The sequence below is a fragment of the Oncorhynchus clarkii genome, chromosome 28 (genome assembly GCF_045791955.1).
Source record: "Oncorhynchus clarkii lewisi isolate Uvic-CL-2024 chromosome 28, UVic_Ocla_1.0, whole genome shotgun sequence".
Lineage (NCBI taxonomy): Eukaryota > Metazoa > Chordata > Actinopteri > Salmoniformes > Salmonidae > Oncorhynchus > Oncorhynchus clarkii.
The window spans coordinates 17,374,880-17,397,793 of NC_092174.1; the positions used below are offsets into that span (position 1 = coordinate 17,374,880).

General features: G+C 45.5%; 1 protein-coding gene across 4 annotated transcripts in view; it reads right to left on the bottom strand.

Annotated features, from left to right (window-relative positions):
- The window catches only part of LOC139386582 (partitioning defective 3 homolog), a 232,113-nt gene that overhangs the window by 118,271 nt on the left and 90,928 nt on the right, over positions 1-22,914 (bottom strand). For 3 of the 4 annotated variants that reach the window (XM_071132243.1, XM_071132242.1, XM_071132246.1), the window contains exons 5-8: positions 21,925-22,068; positions 3,749-3,831; positions 2,577-2,660; positions 1,141-1,266 (exon numbers count right to left, since the gene is read on the bottom strand). In XM_071132243.1, the coding sequence (XP_070988344.1) occupies positions 1,141-1,266; positions 2,577-2,660; positions 3,749-3,831; positions 21,925-22,068 (437 nt within the window). The remainder of the gene's footprint in view (positions 1-1,140; positions 1,267-2,576; positions 2,661-3,748; positions 3,832-21,924; positions 22,069-22,914) is intronic. The other variant, XM_071132244.1, reaches the window with a different exon arrangement.

Sequence of the window (22,914 nt, forward strand, 5' to 3'; positions counted from 1 at the left end):
TTTTTCCCTCACTGTAGGGCATAGGGTACTATTTGGGATGTAGACATCTCCACTCTCAAATAAAATATGAACAGACAATCATAACCCCACTCCCAATGAACCTGCAATTCCTTGCCAAAATTTCTAGCTGTTTTCCCAGCCACTAATAATATTCCCAAAGGAAATGGATATCGCCCAGTGACTTCCCAATTTCAGGCTAGATCAAGTCCCAGACAAGATGTAATCGGTTTCCTATCCCAGGTTATTTACTGGGGGTGAATTAAATATATGAAAACAGACAGTTTTACACATGCTAAATGTCAGAAGAGCGTATTTGTTATATCTTTAAGGAAGGGGCTGGGAGGGCTGTAGTATAGCCATAGGTTTATTGTGAGTGAGTGTGTGCGCACAGAAAATCCATGACAGTAGTGCCGATGCTTCTGAAAAGCACAAAACCTGGAGCAGCCCGTTGATGTTGACATAGACATACAGTAGACCACAGAGGACAAAGAGAGACTTCACATTGTATTCAGAAGCTTTAGCTAGAATGAATAGAATGGGCTCCCCATTCAAGTCAATGACGCCATAATGGCAGGCCATTTTGAGTGTACCCACAGGCGTAAAGCAGAGTGGGATGGGAGGCAGCAGCAGCAGTTAGGGTGTTAGGATCTGGTCAGACAGAGGAGCTGAGGGCGAGAGAGAGAGAGCGAGAGAGAGAAATCACTGAAAATCAGAAGCTATGGAAGTTAAGCAGCGGTAGTAGCGAGGGAGCCAATGGAGCTGAGAGACAAAGGAATGGATGCTGAGTGGGTAGCGCCTACTGAAGGTAGGCTTGACCTAAGAGTCAAACAGGGAGGGGTTAGTATTCACAGCAGCCGATGAAGCTGATAGATATATGGGGATATAGAAAGGATTGAAGGTATGGAGAGGACAGCAGCCAGCCTCCATTTTACCAAGACGCAACAGTATGATCAACCTAGGAGGAGTCAAACAGGAACGAGGTTAGCTTTGCAACAGACAGCGGCAGCAGCAGAGGCCCTGCTTCGGTTAGAAGACAGAGCCGTGGAGAGGAGATGGAGGGAGAGGAGCAGGGGAGGGACTGGCGGGCACGGGGCTCAGGACCGGTGGTCCATCCCGGCTCGGTAGATACAGGTGTCTTACTGTTCAAAATGGATGTTCCGCAGGTCTCCATTATTAATGCGTACGATGCAGTCGTTCTCCTGGAACAGACCCTGCTCCTGCGCCTTGCCTCCCCTCTCCAGGCGCTTGACCAACAGGCCTAGAGTCCTGGAAACATTCAGAAGCAGACGTTGGTTTAATGCTGCTGGCAGCCGTGCAAGAGCCTTCAGGGTTCAAAATGAGACTCAGAGCAGGCCTGGGAAGAGATCTACTGAAAAGCTTTACAGCAAACGTCTAGGCTCTACATGACCAACACTTTACTGTAGGAACATGTCCTTCATGTCATCTGCATCCTCACTGAGGCCACTGGCTGGTGTATGGTTTTAATTTCCATTTTTGGCATCTTAACCAGACGTCAATTAGTGAGTGCATACATTTTCATTATTTTTTTCTGGCTAAGTGCGTGTGAGATCGAGGGACTATTTGTGGCGTCTCTCTTACCTGAATTCCAAGTTCAGCTCCCGACTGAACTGCCAAATGCCAAACAGTATCATTCTGACAGGAGAAATGGTCAGGTCGACAGTAAGACGTAGGACTTAGAGAAATGCTGCTCCGTCACATTTGAGTTCGGGAAGCCTTCAGATGTGACGGCTGCCAGTGCAGTAATCCGCCATAGTAAACCTCCAGGCTTCCTGACTGCTAAACAATGCTGACTTCGCTGAAATATTGAATACCGAGTAGGCCAGGGTTCAATGTAAATCAAGCAAATTACCATAAATGTGCTAAAACTATTCAAAGATAGTTATTATTCACAGGTATGTAGACACACTGTGAGATGCCGTGCCTTTCCCAAAATCCCCCACTTTTCCAGAACTTCGGCTGGAAGATTCTCTGACTCTGGAGGGAATAAGCTAACCTGGGTACCAGTCTGTTTATGCTATCATGCCACTCCTTGCCACTTCTTGTCCTGTTTGGCATGACAAGGAGTTAACATGACAGCACAAACAGATTTAGGACCAGGAACTGTAAACCTAGGTATGTGCTAGTGGACATAAATGCAAGACCAGTAAATAAATGATTCCTTTACATCTTCTGAGACGTATGTGGACTGAAATGTGTATGACGCAACCTTCAAATCATGTCAAATCCTTCAGACGGGAGTCACGGAAGAACATGACCAGTCACCTGCAAACACGGAACCACCATGATTGATCACTGTAAACTAGCTAATCACTTCATGATGTGTGAGCATGACGTATGATGAATGAAGTGTAGGTCCATGTGTAGTGGGTGTGTAGTACACTGGGGCACACGAGGAGGATGCAGGGGCCATGGCAGACTATGCTCTCTCCCTCCCTCTCTCTTTGTCTGTCTCCCCCCTCCCCCCTCCCTCGTTCTCCCTCTCAGCGTCAGGCCTGCATAGCGTCAGTGAGCCTGCTGCCTGTCTGTCAGGTGCTGTAATAGTGGGAGGGCTTTACCTGCGGTCCCGGGCACTGAAAGGTACTACATGGATCCCCAAGGGCCCGCCATCATTGGAGACTTCTACCAGCTTTACAATGTCACTGTGAGACAATGATGGATGAGGAGGGGGTGAGAGGGTGAAACCACATACGGGCAAAACAACTGGAAGTAAGGAAGGGGGAAGAAACCATAACAAACGGAGCAGGCAGAAATTAATTTAAAAAACATGTCTGTCTGAAGCACTAGGGATGAACGTCACACCAGGGGCTTCTCCCCACATCCCAGGTCACAGAAACGCATCATTCAGAACCCAGTTCTAAGGAGTGTCAAGGTAGGTTTCCATAAATACTATGTATACAATATTTGTACATGTCATATATATCTATACATATTTTTCTAAACCTTCAGATGGTCTTTCAGATTCCGATTTTCCCCCCAGATGTTATTTAGATTTAGATTTGATAGTTCTATTCAGTAAATTGTATCAAATGTGTTTTTAAACATGGTTGATCTTGTGTTCTTTGACCTGTGACCCATTGACCTTCCATAGCCTTCAGACGTGTTTCTGTTTCCTGTAGGATAAAGGTACTACGCATACGAACCGTCCTTACTGGGTGAAATAATATCAACGACATACTGTACCTGCAGATTAGACTGGAGGCATGCAAGAGAGTTAATGACCGTTAGAAAACAATGAGAGTTATTAATATCGTCAAGACAATGGATCAGCAACAGTGGTCAGTTTTATGGTTCATGATGATGTTGGGTTCACCAGAGTTCCAACAACGAACATTAGCCAGGGGTTTAAAAAGATTTTCTCCAAACCTGTTGAAGGAAATATTACCTGTCCTGAATCTAGAAATATTATTTTCATGAATTACAACATGGAGAAGAAACGATAGCAGCAGTGGTGTGGGGTTAGGTTCAGCTCAGAGGTTTTAGGTAGTTAACTGGCACTCATTCTCCTGCTACATGTGAATGCTACTTCCTTTACTTGTTAGTGATCAACATCAGGTGATCAGAGAGGTAGTTTGAGGAAGAGGCAGAGCCAAAAGCCCTGGATATATCCCAAATTGCACGCTATTCACTGTATAGTGGGCTATATTCCGTAATTCTATATAGGGAATAGGGTGCCAATTGGGACGTATAGTCCTCTATCTGTAATTGGACAACTTTCTGAGGAACTTACTCTAGGGACCTCAGAGGGGTGTGGTCCATACAGGAATCAGCTCGGCCAATCGGCTCAATCCTGCTGTTCTCCTCCTCCTCATCCTGCAAAACACAAGACAACAGCCATAGAATTACATATAGAACTCCGATAATGATTAAAAGGATCTCTGTGACAGCACTTGGACATCTATCAAACCAAGCTTCTGGAGTCCTATCGGAACAGACGTTGAACGATGTTCCATTCCACGCCGAAATGAGTGGTATGGTTTAAATCATTCAAAAACGGTAAGTAGGAAACATGACCCAACAGACAGGTAACCTACATAAAAGTCCCTATTAGAGCCTGTGTATTTGCTGCTATTCAAACCTGAAAAAAAAATGGCCAGGTAGACATGTGCTGCTCTCCTTTGAAAATGCACAAAGCCCTCTAACCCTCAGTCTGCCATCTCTCACTGTGCCCTGACTCTGGACATTGCTCCTATTGTACTGTATATCTTCTGTCTCAGTAGAGCCAGGACTCCGGAGTGACTCAGGAGACCTAGAGAGCGCCCGCGAGAGAGCCGACAGCGACACGGGAGAAGGCGGAGGAGCCACGGCAACAGCAGCCACGGCAACAGCTCGCCTCAGTATTAAAAACGATGGCTGTGTCGGCCATGACATTTTAGATGGCGGTTCTTTTTCTTTACCCATCATGACTTATTTTATTTTCATGACGTTCGTCATTCATAACCGTCGGTTATACGGTTAGACTGTCATTGTTGCCATGACAGTGCACTGTTTGCTGCTGAGAGGGGGACATAGTGGTGGGGGCTACGCTGCCTGTCTGAACCACAGTCCTGATGTCCTTCAGACGAAGCTCACAGTGGCTACAGAGCATGTCTCATAGAAACGTGTCCTATGCTTAACCGGAGTTATGGGTTGTTAATTGGTTTCTGAACGCGATAAACGGGTTTGAGACAACGTGGGTTACACGTAAACGATATTGTGTAGACAGAGAAAGGGGAGCGCAGCCTTTCTCCAAAGAAAGAAACAGGCAGGGGCAGATATTTATGAAAAGGTAAAGAAAAATACAATATTCACATTCTATTCCCCAAGACAACACTATGTTCCTTGAAAGGGTTTGTGAATCACATTCAACATCACAGATGCCTCAGGCGAGTCCCACTGCCATATTTCAATAGCAGCTTCTCTAAGGACTTCTGTTTTATTCATTGAGTGACAATTCCATTTTCCTAACCTGCGCAGTGGGCCCTGGTCAAAAGAAGTGACTTTAAAAAATGTAATAGGGTGCCATTTGGGATGCAGACATCGTCTCTCCCCCAAGGCAAGGCACAGGGAGCGAATGTTGAGGGGAAAGTTGCAGACACTGTCTGTTCTCCATCATTAAACTATTGGCTCGGGGCAATAGGGCCCCACAACGCACCCACCCACCCGCCCAGCATCAAGATGCGAGTGATTTGAGTGACTCAAATATGTTGTCTGCAAAAACTAACATAATTTGATCAAACTACAGTAGATACACATTCTGCTGGCTATTGCTGGCTCAAGATGGTGGTTGATGATACTTGATAGTGATAGGAGTGTCTCAAATATGACAGTTTGCACTTCAGATACCCATACACAGCGTACTCAATAACCCTTCAGCAACTAAAAGAGAGACTTTCAAGACTTCACATTAGATTTAACTGTCAAAAGTCACTTAAAAACACAACATGGCACTACCCTCCTCCTGTGCCAACAGGACGTACATTTCCTCCCAATCTAACCAAGTGGTTAGAACACTATATGTGCAAGTCGGGGCTGGGGTTTAATGGCTACTGGGAAGACAAGACAGGCAGGTAACGCTGAGTCCCAAATGGCACTACTCCCTTTATCACAGGACAGGCCGCGGTTTCTTTCTCAGCCGAGTCATTGTTTGTTTCCTCATTTTAGTGATCTACCCCAACGACACTTGGGCCTGTAGGCTCATTCAATTTGAATAGTAAAATCAATCCAAGTCTGCCTGCCCCCCTCCCCCCTTCTAGCTCTCAGTGTAAATTAAGTGGCCTGTGTAGCAGAAGGACAGACTGTACTTAATGAAGTGTGCTCCTGCTGGAAATGGACTGCTGATTGTTTACGGGGACACACAGACACGCACCCGCAGAGACACGGAAACACAAACAAGCCTTCAAATACCTACAGGAGTCTTTAATATATCTAATAGAGACCCGACAAACAGGTCCTGTGTCACTGGCTTGGTGACCCCTCCCAGGAAACCCCTCTTAAAGCTGGAATCTGTAGTCGCTACATTCATTTTCTGGCATAAAAATGTATTAAAAATGCCCATTAAAGAATATAACTTATAAATGCCTCACGAGCTTAGGTCAACTGTCAAACTTCATCAGATCCCAAAATAATAGCTTGTTTAACAACGTTTGTAAACAAAGACTGTATAGCCTGGTTGAAACTATCATGTACGGTCAGTCCTTGTATCCATAGCTATGTCTATGAATTTGAGAGTCGTTGCATTCCTCCAGGCCTATCCCTCAGCTTTTTTACCACAACACAGGACTGGGTGTCCTCTTTGCTATCGTTTCAATTGAGGATTCTAGCTTTAAGGCTAGATGTGGTTCCATTTCTGGGGAAGTGAGACAGTATGCATACAGAGAGCCCCAGGTGTCCTTATGATCATTAAGGAGCACTATATCCAATTACAACTACTAGTGAATTAAATTAAGTCTCATAGTCAAGCAGACTGCCAATACCGCACACATCATTGCCACTGCCACTATCTTAAAACAGGCCTAATTTTTACTGCTAGACAGGCAATTATGAAGGCAACATACCAAGCTGTTGACTCCTGGCTAGCTAGGCACACACAGTGCGCATTTGGAAAGTATTCAGACCCCGTGACCTTTTCCACATTTTGTTACGTTACAGCCCTGTAACGTAACAAATTGTTTTCCTCAATCTACACACAATACCCCGTAATGACAAAGTGAAGACAGGTTGAGAAATGTTAGCAAATGTATAAAAAAAATATATATATATATATATATATATATATAAAAAATACCTTATTTACATTATTCAGAGCATTTGCTATGGAACTCAAAATTGAGCTCAGGTACATCCTGTTTCCTTTCATCAACCTTGAGATGTTTCTACAACTTGGAGTGCACCTGTGGTAAATTCAATTGATTGGACATGATTTGGAAAGGCAAACACCTGTCTATATAAGATCCCACAGTTGATAGCGCATGTCAGAATAAAAAACCAACTCATGATGTCGAAGGAATTGTCCGTAGAGCACAATTTTGAGTCTCATAGCAAATGCTCTGAATACTTGTATATAAAAGGTATATGTTTTTTTATTTTTTATAAATTTGCAATGTTAAAAATAAAAATACATCTATAGTGTGTAGATGGATTAAATGTGTTTTTCCTCATCAATTTCAAAATATGGCTGTAACGTGTAAAAATGTGGAAAAAGTCAAGGGATCTGAATACTTTCGATTTCACTGGACACACTTTCCTGTCGGCTGGCTGAAAACACACAAAAAACACTGACAGGATGACGTTGACAGGATACGGGGTGTCCTTAGCCCAGTCTGAGACAGACAGTGTAAAGCAAAGGAAACTCTGACTGCCTGGTGTACTGTCTGTATATAAACAGGCAATGAGAGTGGAGGGCCAGCCCAAAGAAAAACACCCAGCTAAGCCGTTTTCAGAGCAGCCAGCAGAGCAATAACAATACGGAGGCGCAAAATGAGATTTCCAGTCTCTACTCTCAAAAGCTCCATCTGCGATCCACTTAATTCCCGAGCAGCCATTTCCGATATCCAGACAATCACTGACAGAGCAGCGAAGGGGAGGGACGGAGCACATATCAACATGACACACAGACTACTCATCTGCATAGCAATGACTTCTTGCAGTAAACAAAAACCAGCCTAAATCATAGAATGTGGAGATACGGCAAGTTTGGGAAACGTTCAGATACTGTTCCCTTTTTCCCAGAAAGTGAGAGAAAAGGAGGATATTTGAAACGCTGTTTTAATGAGTGTAGATGAGAGGGGATATATGTAAACAACCGGCAGCAAGTAAGTGTTCCTTGCTGAGGTCAAGCTCTCGTTTACACATAAACGTAGCTTAGTGGTTTCCTCCTCTGACCTCGTCGGACTACCACTCCAGAGTCCCGGTATAGTATATACCCCTTCCCTGAGGCCTGCTTAGCCTATTTTTTACAGGAATCCTGAGTTGACATAGGCGCTGGTCCAACAAATACCGGCAGTTGTGATGTTTGGTGTTAAAACACAATCAACGCGATCAGTAGAACTAGTCAGCCAGGTGTGTGTGTGTGTGTGTGTGTGGGGGGGGGATCCCTCATATGAGCTTCTTGATCATCTCAAAGTTGGGTAGGATCACACACCTTATATGCGCAGTACATATAAATACCATAATCATATGCTTAGATGTTATGCTGTATTTTTCTAGACCTGACTGACTACGTAATATTGCATTGTTTCTACCAGTTTAGGGTGTGAATTCCAAGTCATTATGGTCTCCCCATTGAGCGGCAGTGGTTACGACCCAAATGGTACCCTAGTCCGTAGGGCTCTGGTCAAAAATAGTGCACTACAATGGGAATAGGGTGCCATATGGGACGCATATTGTGTCTACTGTGGCTCGCTGGGGGGGTAATGAAGCTGTTGTGAGACTGTTTGCATGGAGGGAGCTATTTCTCACTCCACTGAGCACATCAAAAACCCTAAACAGGAATTAACAGGCTTGTATGTACTAGCCAAGGTGAGGACGAATCAGAGAACAAAGGATGCATAGTTTCACACATTGGAGAGGAGGAATTCATATATGTAAGCAGAGAATCTCACACACACACAGGAAATTCCCACTGCATGTTCAAGAAAGTCCTCTACAGATAAGCTGTGGAGCAACGAAGGTCACTTCAGCATTAGACTTGGTTTACATGAAGCATTTACTAAAGGCAGATTGAAGTTATGTTTCAGAGTAACTGCATTGTGATGCTGGAAGGAACACTTGTCAGGTTAACTGAGCATTCCCTGTGTGAATAAGAGACCAAATAACCGTAAAAACTGAAAGCTGAGAGAGAGGGGGAAGAGATGAGATAGGGAGATTCTGTGAGAGAGAGAGATTATGTGAGAGCGAGAGAATGAGAGCAAGAAAGAGAGTGAAAAAGAGAGATAAGTGTCACAAGACGCCCATTACCCACACAACCAGTCTTGTGGCTGAGGGAGAAACAAGTTATGCTGTAAGATGGCTGCCTTTGGGCTTGAAGGGAAGAAACATGTCGGTCTTGAGACTAGTGGGAGATCAGAGAAAGTACAGCCTTGTGCCTCAGAGAGAAGACTAGTGGCTCCACACTTCTCCTAGGTCCTTCTCATTCCGTGCTTTAGATATAACTGCTTTGTTTGTGAAAGACGTCAAGGAATTTCACCTTTGTGGCGCCTTACTTTTCAACAGAGTCAGTATGTTCTGTTTCACTGTAGCATCTAACACCAAGCCAGAGAAAACACAGAGAGGAGAGAGACCAAGGAGTCACCAGTAGTTGAGACAAAGGACTTTGTGAAACATGCACTCGTCTGATTACTCAGATTATATATCGAGACAAACTTTCCGTCAAGAGCCAATCCAACAGCTCTAACAGAGGGTTTTATAACCCTGCGTTAGTTGTCTACACTGGCTTCCTGTACATGTCTATGGCTGGTGATGATGCACACATCTGTGCTTAAGGAGATATAGGTCAGGAGAGTTCAGCAAGTATGCGTCCCAAATGGCATCTTATTCCATACATAGTGCACTACTTAGAACACGGATAAAAACTTATTTGGGATAGGGGGCAGTATTTACACGTCCGGATGAAAAGCGTGTCCAAAGTAAACTGCCTGCAACTCAGGCCCAGAAGCTAAGTTATGCATATTAGTAGATTTGGATAGAAAACACTCTGAAATTTCTAAAACGGTTTGAATGATGTCTGAGTATAACAGAACATATTTGCCAGAAAAAACCCAGAGGACAAACCATTCAGAATTGTTTTTTTTAGGTCACTCTTTCCAATGGGTTTTCATTGGGAATCCAGATTTCTAAGGTACTTGCTTGCAGTTCCTATCGCTTCCACTGGATGTCAACAGTCTTTAGAAATTGGTTGAGGTTTTTCCTTTGAGAAATGAAGAATTAGCACTGTTCAGAACGAGGATAGAGAGAAGTGTACTATTAGTTAGAGGCGCATGACCTGAAAGCTCGCTACACTTTATTTTCCTCCGGTATTGAACGCAGTTTATCCCGTCTTAAATTGTATCAATTATTTACATAAAAAAATATCTACAGTTGTATTAGGAAAGTTGTTTGAAATGTTTGGACAAAGATTACAGGTAATGTATGAGATATTTTGTAGTCATGTTGCGCGAGTTGGAACCGGTGTTCTGGATCAAACGCGCTAAATAAATTGACATTTTGGATATATATCGACGGAATTAATCGAACAAAAGGAACATTTGTGATGTTTATGGGACATATTGGAGTGCCAACAGAAGCTCGTCAAAGGTAAGGCATGAATTATATCTTTATTTCTGCGTTTTGTGTTGTGCCTGGCGGGTTGAAATATGATTGTCTGTGTTTGTTTGCTGGGGTGCTGTCCTCAGATAATAGCATAGTTTGTAAACGCCTTTTTGAAATCTGACACGTTGGCTGGATTAACAACAAGTGTAGCTTTAATTTGGTGTATTGCATGTGTGATTTCATGAAAGTTTAATTTGGCGCTCTGCATTTTCACTGGATGTTGGCCAGGTGGGACGCTACCGTCCCACCTATCCCAGAGAAGTTAACACCTTCTTCACCCACTGAGGATAACACAGGCCGCTCTCGAGGACTTTGAGCTCTCTTTCTCCGTGGCAGACGTGAGTAAGACATATAAGCGTGTTAACCCTTACAAGACTGCCGGCCCAGACGGCATCCCTAGCCGCATCCTCAAGAGCATGTGCAGACCAGCTGGCTGGAGTGTTTACGGACATATTCAATCTCTCCCTATCCCAGTCTGCTGTCCCCACTTACTTCAAGATGTCCACCATTGTTCCTGTACCCAAGAAAGCAACTAAATGACTAACGCCCTGTAACACTCACTTCTGTCATCATGAAGTGCTTTGAGAGGCTAGTTAAGGATAATATCATCTCCAACTTACCTGTCACCCTAGACCCACAGCAGATCCATAGATGATGCAATCACCATATCTCACCTGGACAAGAGGAATACCTATGAAAGAATGCTGTTCGTTAACTATAGCTCAGCCTTCAACACCAGTACCTTCAAGTACCTTCCCAAGCTCATCATTAAGCTCAGGGAACTGGGTATGAACCCCGCCCTGTGAAACAGGGTCCTGGACACCCCCGTGTGGTGAAGGTAGGGAACAATATTTCCACTACGCTGACCCTCAATGCAGGGGCTCCACAAGGATGCATGCTCAGCCCCCTCCTGTACTCACTGTTTACCCATGACTGTGTGGCCACGCACACCTCCAACTCAATCATCAAGTTTGCAGACGACACAACAGTTGTAGGCCTGATTACCAACAATGATGAGGGAGGAGGTGAGGGCCCTGGCGGAGTGATGCAAGGAATATAACCTCTCCCTCAACATCAACAAAACAAAGTAGCCGATTGTGGACTTCAGGAGAGAACAGAGCAGAGCACGCCACCCATCCACATCAACAAGGCTACAGTGGAGAAGGTGAAAAGCTTCAAGTTCCTCGGCGTACACATCACTGACAATCTGAATTGGTCCACCATACACATAGTGCGGTGAAGAAGGTGCAACAGCGCCTCCTCAACCTCAGGAGGTAGAAGAAATCCGGATTGGCCACTAAGACCCTCACTAATTTTTACAGATGCACCATTGAGAGCATTATGTTGGGCTGTAACAACCGCCTGGTAAGGCAACTGCACGGTCGAGGAAGGCCAAGGAGATCATCAAGCACCCCGCTATCACCCAGAAGGCGAGGTCAGTAGAGGTGCATCAAAGCTGGGACCGAGAGACTGACAAACAGCATCTATCTAAAGCCCATTAGACTGTTAAATAGCATTCACTAGCCAGCGTCCACCCAGTACCCTGCTTTAAACTTAGTCATTGTCACTAGCCGGCTACCACCCGGTTACTCATCCCTGCACCTTAGAGGCTGCTGCCCTATGTACATAGACATGGAACACTGGTCACTTTAATAATGGAACACCGGTTACTTCAACAATGTTTACATACTGTTTTACCCATTTCATTGTACTGCATATAATGTATTCTAGTCAATGCCATCCTATTCAACTCTTGCTGTATATTTATTTATTTCACCTTTATTTAACCAGGTAGGGCAAGTTGAGAACAAGTCCTCATATACAATTGCGACCTGGCCAAGATAAAGCAGAGCAGTTCGACACATACAACGACACAGAGTTACACATGGAGTAAAACAAACATACAGTCAATAATATAGTAGAAAAATAAGTCTATATACAATGTGAGCAAATGAGGTGAGATAAGGGAGGTAAAGGCGAAAAAGGCCATGGTGGCGAAGTAAATACAATATAGCAAGTAAAACACTGGAATGGTAGATTTGCATTGGAAGAATGTACAAAGTAGAAATAAAAATAATGGGGTGCAAAGGAGCAAAATACTGTTGGGAAAGAGGTAGTTATTTGGGCTAAATTATAGGTAGGTGCAGTAATCTGTGAGCTGCTCTGACAGTTGGTGCTTAAAGCCAGTGAGGGAGATGTGTTTCCAGTTGCAAATAAATTCATTAAAAATCCTACAATGTGATTTTCTGGATTTTTTTTCTCATTTTGTCTGTCATAGTTGAAGTGTACCTATGATTAAAATTACAGGCCTCTCATCTTTTTAAGTGGGAGAACTTGCACAATTGGTGGCTGACTAAATACTTTTTTGCCCCACTGTGTGTGTGTGTGTGTGTGTGTGTGTGTGTGTGTGTGTGTGTGTGTGTGTGTGTGTGTGTGTGTGTGTGTGTGTGTGTGTGTGTGTGTGTGTGTGTGTGTGTGTGTGTGTGTGTGTGTATGTGTGTGTGTGTGTGTGTGTGTGTGTGTGTGTGTGTGTGTGTATATATTATATATATATAAACTCAGCAAAAAAAGAAACGTCCCTTTTTCAGGACCCTGTCTTTCAAAGATAATTCGTAAAAATCCCAATTATTTCACGTCTTCATTGTAAAGGGTTTAAACACTGTTTCCCATGCTTGTTCAATGAACCATAAACAATTAATGAACACGCACCTGTGGAACGGTCTTTAAGACACTAACAGCTTACAGACGGTAGGCAATTAAAGTCACAGTTATGGAAACTTGGGACACTAAAGAGGCCTTTCTACTGACTCTGAAAAACACCAAAAGAAAGATGCCCAGGGTTCCTGCTCATCTGTGTGAACGTGCCTTAGGCATGCTGCAAGGAGGCATGAGGACTGCAGATGTGGCCAGGGAAATAAATTGCAATGTCTGTACTGTGAGACGCCTAAGACAGCGCTACAGGGAGACAGGACGTACAGCTGATCGTCCTCGGAGTGGCAGACCACGTGTAACAACACCGGCACAGGATCGGTACATCCGAACATCACACCTGCTAAATGTCTATGCGACCAATAACATTTGATTTTGCCCATTGCCCTATGGGTCACTATAAAAGGGAATAGGGTGCCATTTTGGACACAGCCCATCATTTGGGCCTGTCGTTTGGGACGCATCCACATATCACTGGGCTCGTCGGGTTTGTGCAGAGTCACAGTCTGACAAAGGGCCAAACGACTGGTAATGCTCTCATGAGAATGGAAATCTGAAGGATAGAATGGCAAGCAGAGTTTTTCCCATCGGTGTTACACACTAAGTGGTATCATGCCAGGGCACTGCATCGCCTCAAAGCGGGTAGGATTTCTAATGATATGGATGGCATGTTGTTCCGGTCCTGGCGCTACCTTTGATAGCACTACACTCATGTTTAAACCACAAAGCGATAATGGACATATTCTCTCACTCCCCCTGTTCACATTTAAGGCTGTCCTTTTCCCTCATTCAGATATTGCTAATGACAAATCTGAAGAACGGTTGTTGGAAGTCTTGCAGACTTTTACAGAGTATCAATTTCTAACGAGGTTGTATAAGCAAGGGTACATTTTCCTTGTAATTAGCGGATTGTGGGGTTGAATTATGCAACAATATGTACAATGCCTCTGGGAGAGAAGCATTCCCAGGTGCTTTTCCTTGCTAGAGAGGCACCCTGAGCCTCTCAACTCCTCATCTCTCTCAGCGGGATGTCAGCGCCAGCAGGCAGCTCTCTGTCACATTAAAACAAAAGAGAACAAAGATCACAGAGAGAGAAAAGAAGAAAGGAGAGAGATACAGACGAGACAGAACATGAGAGTGATGCTAGTACGGTCGGAGTAGCCATGGAGAGAAGAGAGAGATAAGAGAGGTGGGTAGGAAAGGAGAGGTCCTATTTGAGGGGGAAAAAAGCAAGGGGGCAAGATGCAGCACGGAGGAAACACAAAGAGAGCGAGAGGAGAGAGAGAGTGAGATGGTGTGAGTGAGTGAGCGAGAGAGAGAGAGGGGAAATGAAAAAGCGAGTGAGGGCTACACAGTGAGTGACGGTCACCAGGTTACCCATACAGTACCTGTCCCCAATCCTGAGGCCACAGCAGCACCTACTGGTGAGGCTCATGGAGAGGAGCACTCTAGTCATCTCTACGGAGAGGAGTGCTCCTATGGAGAGGAGCGTCATCTCTATGGAGAGGAGCGCTCTAGTCAACTCTATGGGCTTATGGAGCTGTGGTCCCCAGTGGCCAAGACGAGGTGGACCACTCGCACTCAGCTGTCTTATTAAGCCTCATACAAACATACCTCCACCGCTAGCAACAAGGAATCTAGAAGCACATCCTCCAGAAGCAGCTCCACCAGACATGATTTATGGCTCTACTGCTTGGGTTTACATGATTTATCATACTAAACCAGGTGACTGTAGGCTCAGTTCGGCTCCACCGCCACCTGAGGGACTTCCTCATCTTTGTTGTAGTGCGCAGGAAATCAGGGAGCGCTGGAGGGACCCTAGCTAGCGGCTCCTAACCGTATCCACAGGCTTCTTCTCCCCTGTGGTTTAGTAATGAACAGATCCAAGTCTAACCATAACAAAGAACATGGATACGCACAATGGACAAGGACATACCGGACAGAAAATATCTTAGGAGGGAAAGCAAAAAAACGATGATTCAAGGTTAAAAAAAATCCAGGGAATGGATGGTGGTATCTTTTCTCCTGACATGGATACAAGTGTAATGTGAATTCAGGAGCTGTGAGAGGCATATGCAGCCCTAGGACAACCAAGCACATCCAAGCCAACCTCAGACAATACTGCTAGAAGTGAGAATTGAGGCCAGGCTAAGGCTCATTTGTTCATTCATTTAGAACGCATTCCAATTACGGTGGCCAACAGGATAGAGGAGAGAAAATGAGAAGAGAGATTCTCTCCCCTAAAAAAGCCAATTAAGCACAGCAGTATATGTCCCTGGCCCCTGCTCGCTAGTTCCAGCTCGTGTGTGCGCGCGCGCTGGAGTAGATAGCTAAAGCTCAGAGTAATGAGGGGAAGGTTGTCTTGCCAGGCATATCCTCTCATCTGCAGGTAGAAGGCTGGGAGGGAGCCCGAGGCATGCTTCAGGGTGGCTCCACTCTACACAGTACAAACCTGTGATGCTGTGAAAGTGTGTGTCAAATAGGGGGAGGCTTATACAGTATTTGTCCTGTTTCACATATGTACAAGTGTGTAACTCGTACAGTATATGGGGAAATGGAAATGTGGTTTTTGCATATCCCACTCCGCTGAGACTCCCTCTGAGAGTAGGGTCACAGCCAGGGATCAGTCATTATTAGTGCTTAGCGATTAGTGCCTTTTGAGGTTGGTTTCGTTTCCATTATTAAAAAAATAATCACGGTTTTCGATTTCTGTTATTTTTTACATGAAATGCATTGTGGGTTGAATGCTGTAACACAGAATAAAACAATGAATTAAAGTAATGTTAGTGACTGCCCATTACTGCTTATCACTTTTTAACCATCATTTATTCACATTACTTTAATAAAATATTTATTTTGATGACTATCATTTCATTCCAAGTCATCATCTCTCGTCTCCACGGAGCTGCTGCCTCTCGTCTCCACGGAGCTGCTGCCTCTCGTCTCCACGGAGCTGCTGCCTCTCGTCTCCACGGAGCTGCTGCCTCTCGTCTCCACGGAGCTGCTGCCTCTCGTCTCCACGGAGCTGCTGCCTCTCGTCTCCACGGAGCTGCTGCCTCTCGTCTCCACGGAGCTGCTGCCTCTCGTCTCCACGGAGCTGCTGCCTCTCGTCTCTACGGAGCTGCTGCCTCTCGTCTCTACGGAGCTGCTGCCTCTCGTCTCTACGGAGCTGCTGCCTCTGCTGTCTGACAGGTAGAAATACCGAAGCAACTGCTTTCTATCCTCTGGTACTCAGAGCTCTGTTCTTCCTCCATTAGGTCCTAATGGTCTGGTACTCAGGGCTCTATTGTTCCTCCATTAGGTCCTAATGGTCTGGTACTCAGGGCTCTATTGTTCCTCCATCAGGTCCTAATGGCCTGGTACTCAGGGCTCTGTTCTTCCTCCATTAGGTCCTAATAGTCTGGTACTCAGGGCTCTATTGTTCCTCCATCAGGTCCTAATGGTCTGGTACTCAGGGCTCTATTGTTCCTCCATCAGGTCCTAATGGCCTGGTACTCAGGGCTCTGTTCTTCCTCCATTAGGTCCTAATGGTCTGGTACTCAGGGCTCTATTGTTCCTCCATCAGGTCCTAATGGTCTGGTACTCAGGGCTCTATTGTTCCTCCATTAAGTCCTAATGGTCTGGTACTCAGGGCTCTATTGTTCCTCCATTAGGTCCTAATGGTCTGGTACTCAGGGCTCTATTGTTCCTCCATCAGGTCCTAATGGCCTGGTACTCAGGGCTCTATTGTTCCTCCATCAGGTCCTAATGGTCTGGTACTCAGGGCTCTATTGTTCCTCCATTAGGTCCTAATGGTCTGGTACTCAGGGCTCTATTGTTCCTCCATTAGGTCCTAATGGGCTGGTACTCAGGGCTCTATTGTTCCTCCATTAGGTCCTAATGGTCTGGTACTCAGGGCTCTATTGTTCCTCCATCAGGTCATAATGGTCTGGTACTCAGAGCTCTGTTCTTCCTCCATTAGGTCCTAATGGTCTGGTACTCAGGGCTCTATTGTTCCTCCATCAGGTCCTAATGGTCTGGTACTCAGGGCTCTATTGTTCCTCCATCAGGTCCTAATGGTCTGGTACTCAGGGCTCTGTTCTTCCTCCATTAGGTCCTAATGGTCTGGTACTCAGGGCTCTATTGTCCCTCCATTAAGTCCTAATGGTCTGGTACTCAGGGCTCTATTGTCCCTCCATTAAGTCCTAATGGTCTGGTACTCAGGGCTCTATTGTTCCTCCACTCTGACATCAATGCAAATACAATCAAAAATCACATCATAACAGTATGGTGCTTTTAAAACTCTTGATTGATTGATTTGAAGAAAGAAGTTCAACAACAGGTTGAAACAGTGTAAAACATGGTTATTGTGGATGTTGTTTCAAAGCCTAACACAACAAAATGGACAGCGCTTTCTAAATTGGTGATTCTTTCAAAACAGCCATCCATCCGCATGTTAGAGCTTATACATATGTATAGGCTTATGACCCCAAGCCCGAAAACAAACAATCAACCCTGAATTAAAATGATGATTGTGCCGTTATACAATATATAACCTACTGCATATTACGCATGGCTGAAAAACATAAAACAAAACTGATTTAAGATGTCTTTCGTGTATATAATAGGTCTAGTCTATACTCAAATATTAATGAGTAGTTGCCTTTGATTCTAGACTGTATTAATATGCATACTGGATGGACTGGTTACCTTGTGCTAGGCTCCAACATTTCTATCCATGAGTCTGGGAAAGAACATAGAGGCCTAGGCAATGCTGTTGGTGCATTGATTGTGCAGGGTGGCTTACAGAGTTAGTCTACAATTATAGTGAATTTATATTTGATTTTGAATAGCCTAGTAATAGAGAAAGTATTATATTTTCAGGATTAATTGGGTGACACTTTACCTTTCACTACAGAATATCTCACAACTGTGTGTTTCCATCTCCTCCCCTCTCACCTTCATTCCTTTCTTGAGCGTTTAAGGGGCTGTTCACAGTTTAGTGAAATATGTGTCATTGCAAAAACATGTTACTATCGAGGTTCCCGAACAGATTTCACTTGGTTTCCCAAATTAAGCACTGGATAGCTGCAGGAACAAGGTTGGAGGGCCCATGGAAGCTGTCGGGGCAGCGAGAGCGTACTCTTAAAACAGGAATATCACCTGTCGGGGCAGTGAGACCTTGCTCTTCAAACAGGAATATCACCTGTTGGGGCAGTGACAGCATGCTCTTCAAACAGGAATATCACCTGTCGGGGCAGCGAGAGCGTGCTCTTCAAACAGGAATATCACCTGGGGCGGCGAGAGCGTGCTCTTCAAACAGGAATATCACCTGTCGGGGGAGCGAGAGCGTGCTCTTCAAACAGGAATATCACCTGTCGGGGCAGCGAGAGCGTGCTCTTCAAACAGGAATATCACCTGTCGGGGCAGCGAGAGCGTGCTCTTCAAACAGGAATATCACCTGTCCGGGCAGCGAGAGCGTGCTCTTCAAACAGGAATATCACCTGTCAGGGCAGTGAGAGCGTGCACTTCAAACAGTGGTTAATGTGAGGAGTGAAGTAAGTGTTGTTATTTATTTCTCAGTTGCTCATATTAAGCACATGCTCCGCTATAAAACCCAAGTAGCATCATTGAAAAACAGACCGTCGGGAAAGCGTGTGGCCTCCATTCGCTATTGGATTACGTACAGATTACATGTCTTTTTCCCCAACCCATTTCATAAATGGGCCATTCTAAAATTGACGGTAATTTTACATTTTAGAAAAGACAAGATTAAACTGAGCATAGTCTGATGGGTGACAATAGACTAAACAAACATATAAACGCAACATGTGGTGTGGAGCCCATGTTCCATTAGCTGACATACAGTGGGGCAAAAAATAATTTAATCAGCCACCAATTGTGCAACCCCCAACCCAAGGGGGGGGTTGGTTGGGGGTTGGGGGTTGCTTCTTCTTTAAGAACTTACAGGTCTTTTCTGTCCTCCACTCGTTACCTGTATTAATGGCACCTGTTTGAACTTGTTATCAGTATAAAAGACACCTGTCCACAACCTCAAATAGTCACACTCCAAACTCCACTATGGCCAAGACCAAAGAGCTGTCAAAGGACACCAGAAACAAAATTGTAGACCTGCACCAGGCTGGGAAGACTGAATCTGCAATAGGTAAGCAGCTTGGTTTGAAGAAATCAACTGTGGGAGCAATTATTAGGAAATGGAAGACATACAAGACCACTGATTATCTCCCTCGATCTGGGGCTCCATGCAAGATCTCACCCCGTGGGGTCAAAATGATCACAAGAACGGTGAGCAAAAATCCCAGAACCACACGGGGGGACCTAGTGAATGACCTGCAGAGAGCTGGGACCAAAGTAAGAAAGCCTACCATCAGTAACACACTACGCCGCCAGGGACTCAAATCCTGCAGTGCCAGACGTGTCCCCCTGCTTAAGCCAGTATATGTCCAGGCCCGTCTGAAGTTTGCTAGAGAGCATTTGCATGATCCAGAAGAATATTGGGAGAATGTCATATGGTCAGATGAAACCAAAATATAACTTTTTGGTAAAAACTCAACTCGTCATGTTTGGAGGACAAAGAATGCTGAGTTGCATCCAAAGAACACCATAACTACTGTGAAGCATGGGGGTAGAAACATCATGTTTTGGGGCTGTTTTTCTGCAAAGGGACCAGGACGACTGATCCGTGTAAAGGAAAGAATGAATGGGGTCATGTATCGTGAGATTTTGAGGGAAAACCTCCTTCCATCAGCAAGGGCATTGAAGATGAACGTGGCTGTAGAGGAGATCTGCATGGAGGAATGGGCCAAAAAACCAGCAACAGTGTGTGAAAACCTTGTGAAGACTTACAGAAAATGTTTGACCTCTGTCATTGCCAACAAAGGGTATATAACAAAGTATTGAGATAAACTTTTGTTATTGACCAAATACTTATTTTCCACCATAATTTGCAAATAAATTCATTAAAAATCCTACAATGTGATTTTCTGGATTTGTTTTCTTCTCATTTTGTCTGTCATAGTTGAAGTGTACCTATGATGAAAATTACAGGCCTCTCATCTTTTTAAGTAGGAGAACTTGCACAATTGGTGGCTGACTAAATACTTTTTTTGCCCCACTGTATAAGATCACAGAAACACACACAAATATAGTATTTTCTCCATGCAGTCCACCATCAGATTTCCCTCCCTCCCTCCATGTGAGAGAGAGATGGTTATTACCCTCCCTCCCTCCCTCCCTCAGTGTGAGAGAGAGGTGGTCATTACCTTCCCTCCCTCCCTCCCTCAGTGTGAGAGAGAGGTGGTCATTACCCTCCCATGCTCCCGTGCTGCCAGCTGTGGCTCATTAAAACACATGACAGATCTCTGAGCACACACCTCTGCGCTCTCTTGTTGCCATAGCTACAGCACCTGTTGCCAGGGTGGGTGATAAAGGTTCAAGTCTTAGGATTCACTTCACAAGCCATCAGGTTGAGATCTCCGAGCACTCTCTCAACTTCAATGACCTCAGATATATCGGCAGAATATATTTTCGGTGAACCCCGATGGTGTCATGACTTTCAGGGCGTTCCATCACTGGACAAACAAGATATTTCTCATCTTATAATAGAGTTGCGTCATCCCTCCATTCCTCCCTCCCCTTCAGAAGAATCTGAACAAGCACTTACAACAGTGAGACAAAGCAGAGACAATGGATGCTTCCCAAATGGAAGCCTTTTCCCTATGCAGTACACTACTTTTGACCTAAGGACCCTGGTCAAAAGTAGTGCACAAGGGAGCCATTTGGGGACACAGTCTATGTGGCCCATTACAGTGATGTCTACTACAGCTCTATGCAACACAGACCTCCAAACATCTGTTGCTGTAGGATATAAATTCCTCGGTCAGGGTAATTGAGTGACTAAATCCTTCATCGCGCCAAATGTCCTTTTAATATCAGCTCATATCCCACTCATGTCACCAAGCATAAAATGAGTGATTGGTCGAGAGAAAGAGTTACATGATGATCACCACCATTATATGAGAAACATCCCAGGCCACGTCTCAAATGGCACCCTATTCCCTACATAGTGCACTTTTTAAAGAAGGGCTGGTCAAAAGTAGTGCACTATGTAGGGAATAGGGTGTTATTTGGGACGCACCCAACCCGTCATCGTCAGCGTAGCTGCTCCAGAGCAGCCCAGCCGCCCACAGACGGATGAACTGCTGAACTCATTCTGTCAGCTAATGCAGTGGTTCACATGGAGAGACTGAGGCAGCGGAGAGGAGGGGCAGGGGAGAGGAGGGGCAGCGGAGAGGAGGGGCAGCGGAGAGGAGGGGCAGCGGAGAGGAGAGGCAGCAGAGAGGAGAGGCAGCAGAGAGGAGAGGCAGCAGAGAGGAGAGGCAGCGGAGAGGAGGGGCAGCAGAGAGGAGGGGCAGCGGAGAGGAGAGGCAGCGGAGAGGAGGGGCAGCGGAGAGGAGGGGCAGCGGAGAGCAGAGGCAGCGGAGAGGCAGCGGAGAGGAGGGGCAGCGGAGAGCAGAGGCAGGGGAGAGGCAGCGGAGAGGGAGAGGCAGCGGAGAGCAGAGGCAGGGGAGAGGCAGCGGAAAGGGAGAGGCAGCGGAAAGGGAGAGGCAGCGGAAAGGGAGAGGCAGCGGAAAGGGAGAGGCAGCGGAAAGGGAGAGGCAGCGGAAAGGGAGAGGCAGCGGAAAGGGAGAGGCAGCGGAAAGGGAGAGGCAGCGGAAAGGGAGAGGCAGCGGAAAGGGAGAGGCAGCGGAGAGCAGAGGCAGCGGAGAGCAGAGGCAGCGGAGAGCAGGTTGCGTGACATGCGTGACATGTGCAGTGTGTGTGTCCGCGTGTGTCTTGTGCGTGTATGGTTGTGTGTGTGTGTGTGTGTCTTGTGCATGTGCGCGTGTGTGTGTGAGAGTGTGGTTCTACCTGCTCCCGTCTCCCCAGCCAGCGGTCTACCATGGGGTGGTTGGCGCTCAAGGAGGAGCGGGCCGTCTCTCTCTGGAACTCTCTCTGGTTGGCACACGTGCCTGCATCCCAGGGGAGACTACGGTACGTGTCCGGACCATTACCCTGAACAGACACAGGAACAAGGAAGACTCTGAGGGGAAGGTTTCCTAGATTATTCCTATCATTCCTAAAAAAAAAAAAACATTTTCAATGGAGATTATCCTAGGCTTAAGGGAAACCATTCCTTCACGATACAGGCTTTAGACACAGTATAGATGGCACATTGCAAGTGCTCAATATCCACATTTCAGTCTATATAATGACCTCTACTATGGATCTCAATGCTGTAAACCTTCAGGATAACATCCTGGGACCAGGCTACCTCCCGACTGCACACGTTTAAACATAGCAGGTTGTATTGTTGTAGAATATTACTGGCTCATTTGTCATGACCAGGGGAGCGTACTACAACTTCCAGGAAGTATCTCAGCTCCATGACAAATATGACGCACACACACCAGAAGGAATATGTTGAAGAAGTGGGTACATCAATGGCATAGTCTACGTCCCAAATGTCACCCTATTCCCTTTTCAGTGCATTTGGAAAGTGTTCAGACCCCTTTGACCTTTTCTGCATTTTGCTACGTTACAGTCTTATTCTAAAATGGATGAAATAGTTTCCCCCCCCCTCATCAATCTACACACAATACAGCATAATGACAAAGCAAAAACAGGTTTTTAGATTTTTTTTTGCAAGCACCTTTAGCTGCGATTACAGCATCAAGTCTTCTTGGGTATGACGCTACAAGATTGGCACACCTGTATTTAAAGAGTTTCTCCCATTCTTCTCTGCAGATCCTCTCAAGCTCTGTCAGGTTGGATGGGGAGAGTCGCAGCAAGGCTATTTCCAGGTCTCTCCAGAGATGTTTGATCAAGATCAAGTCTGGGCTCTGGCTGGGTCACTCGAGG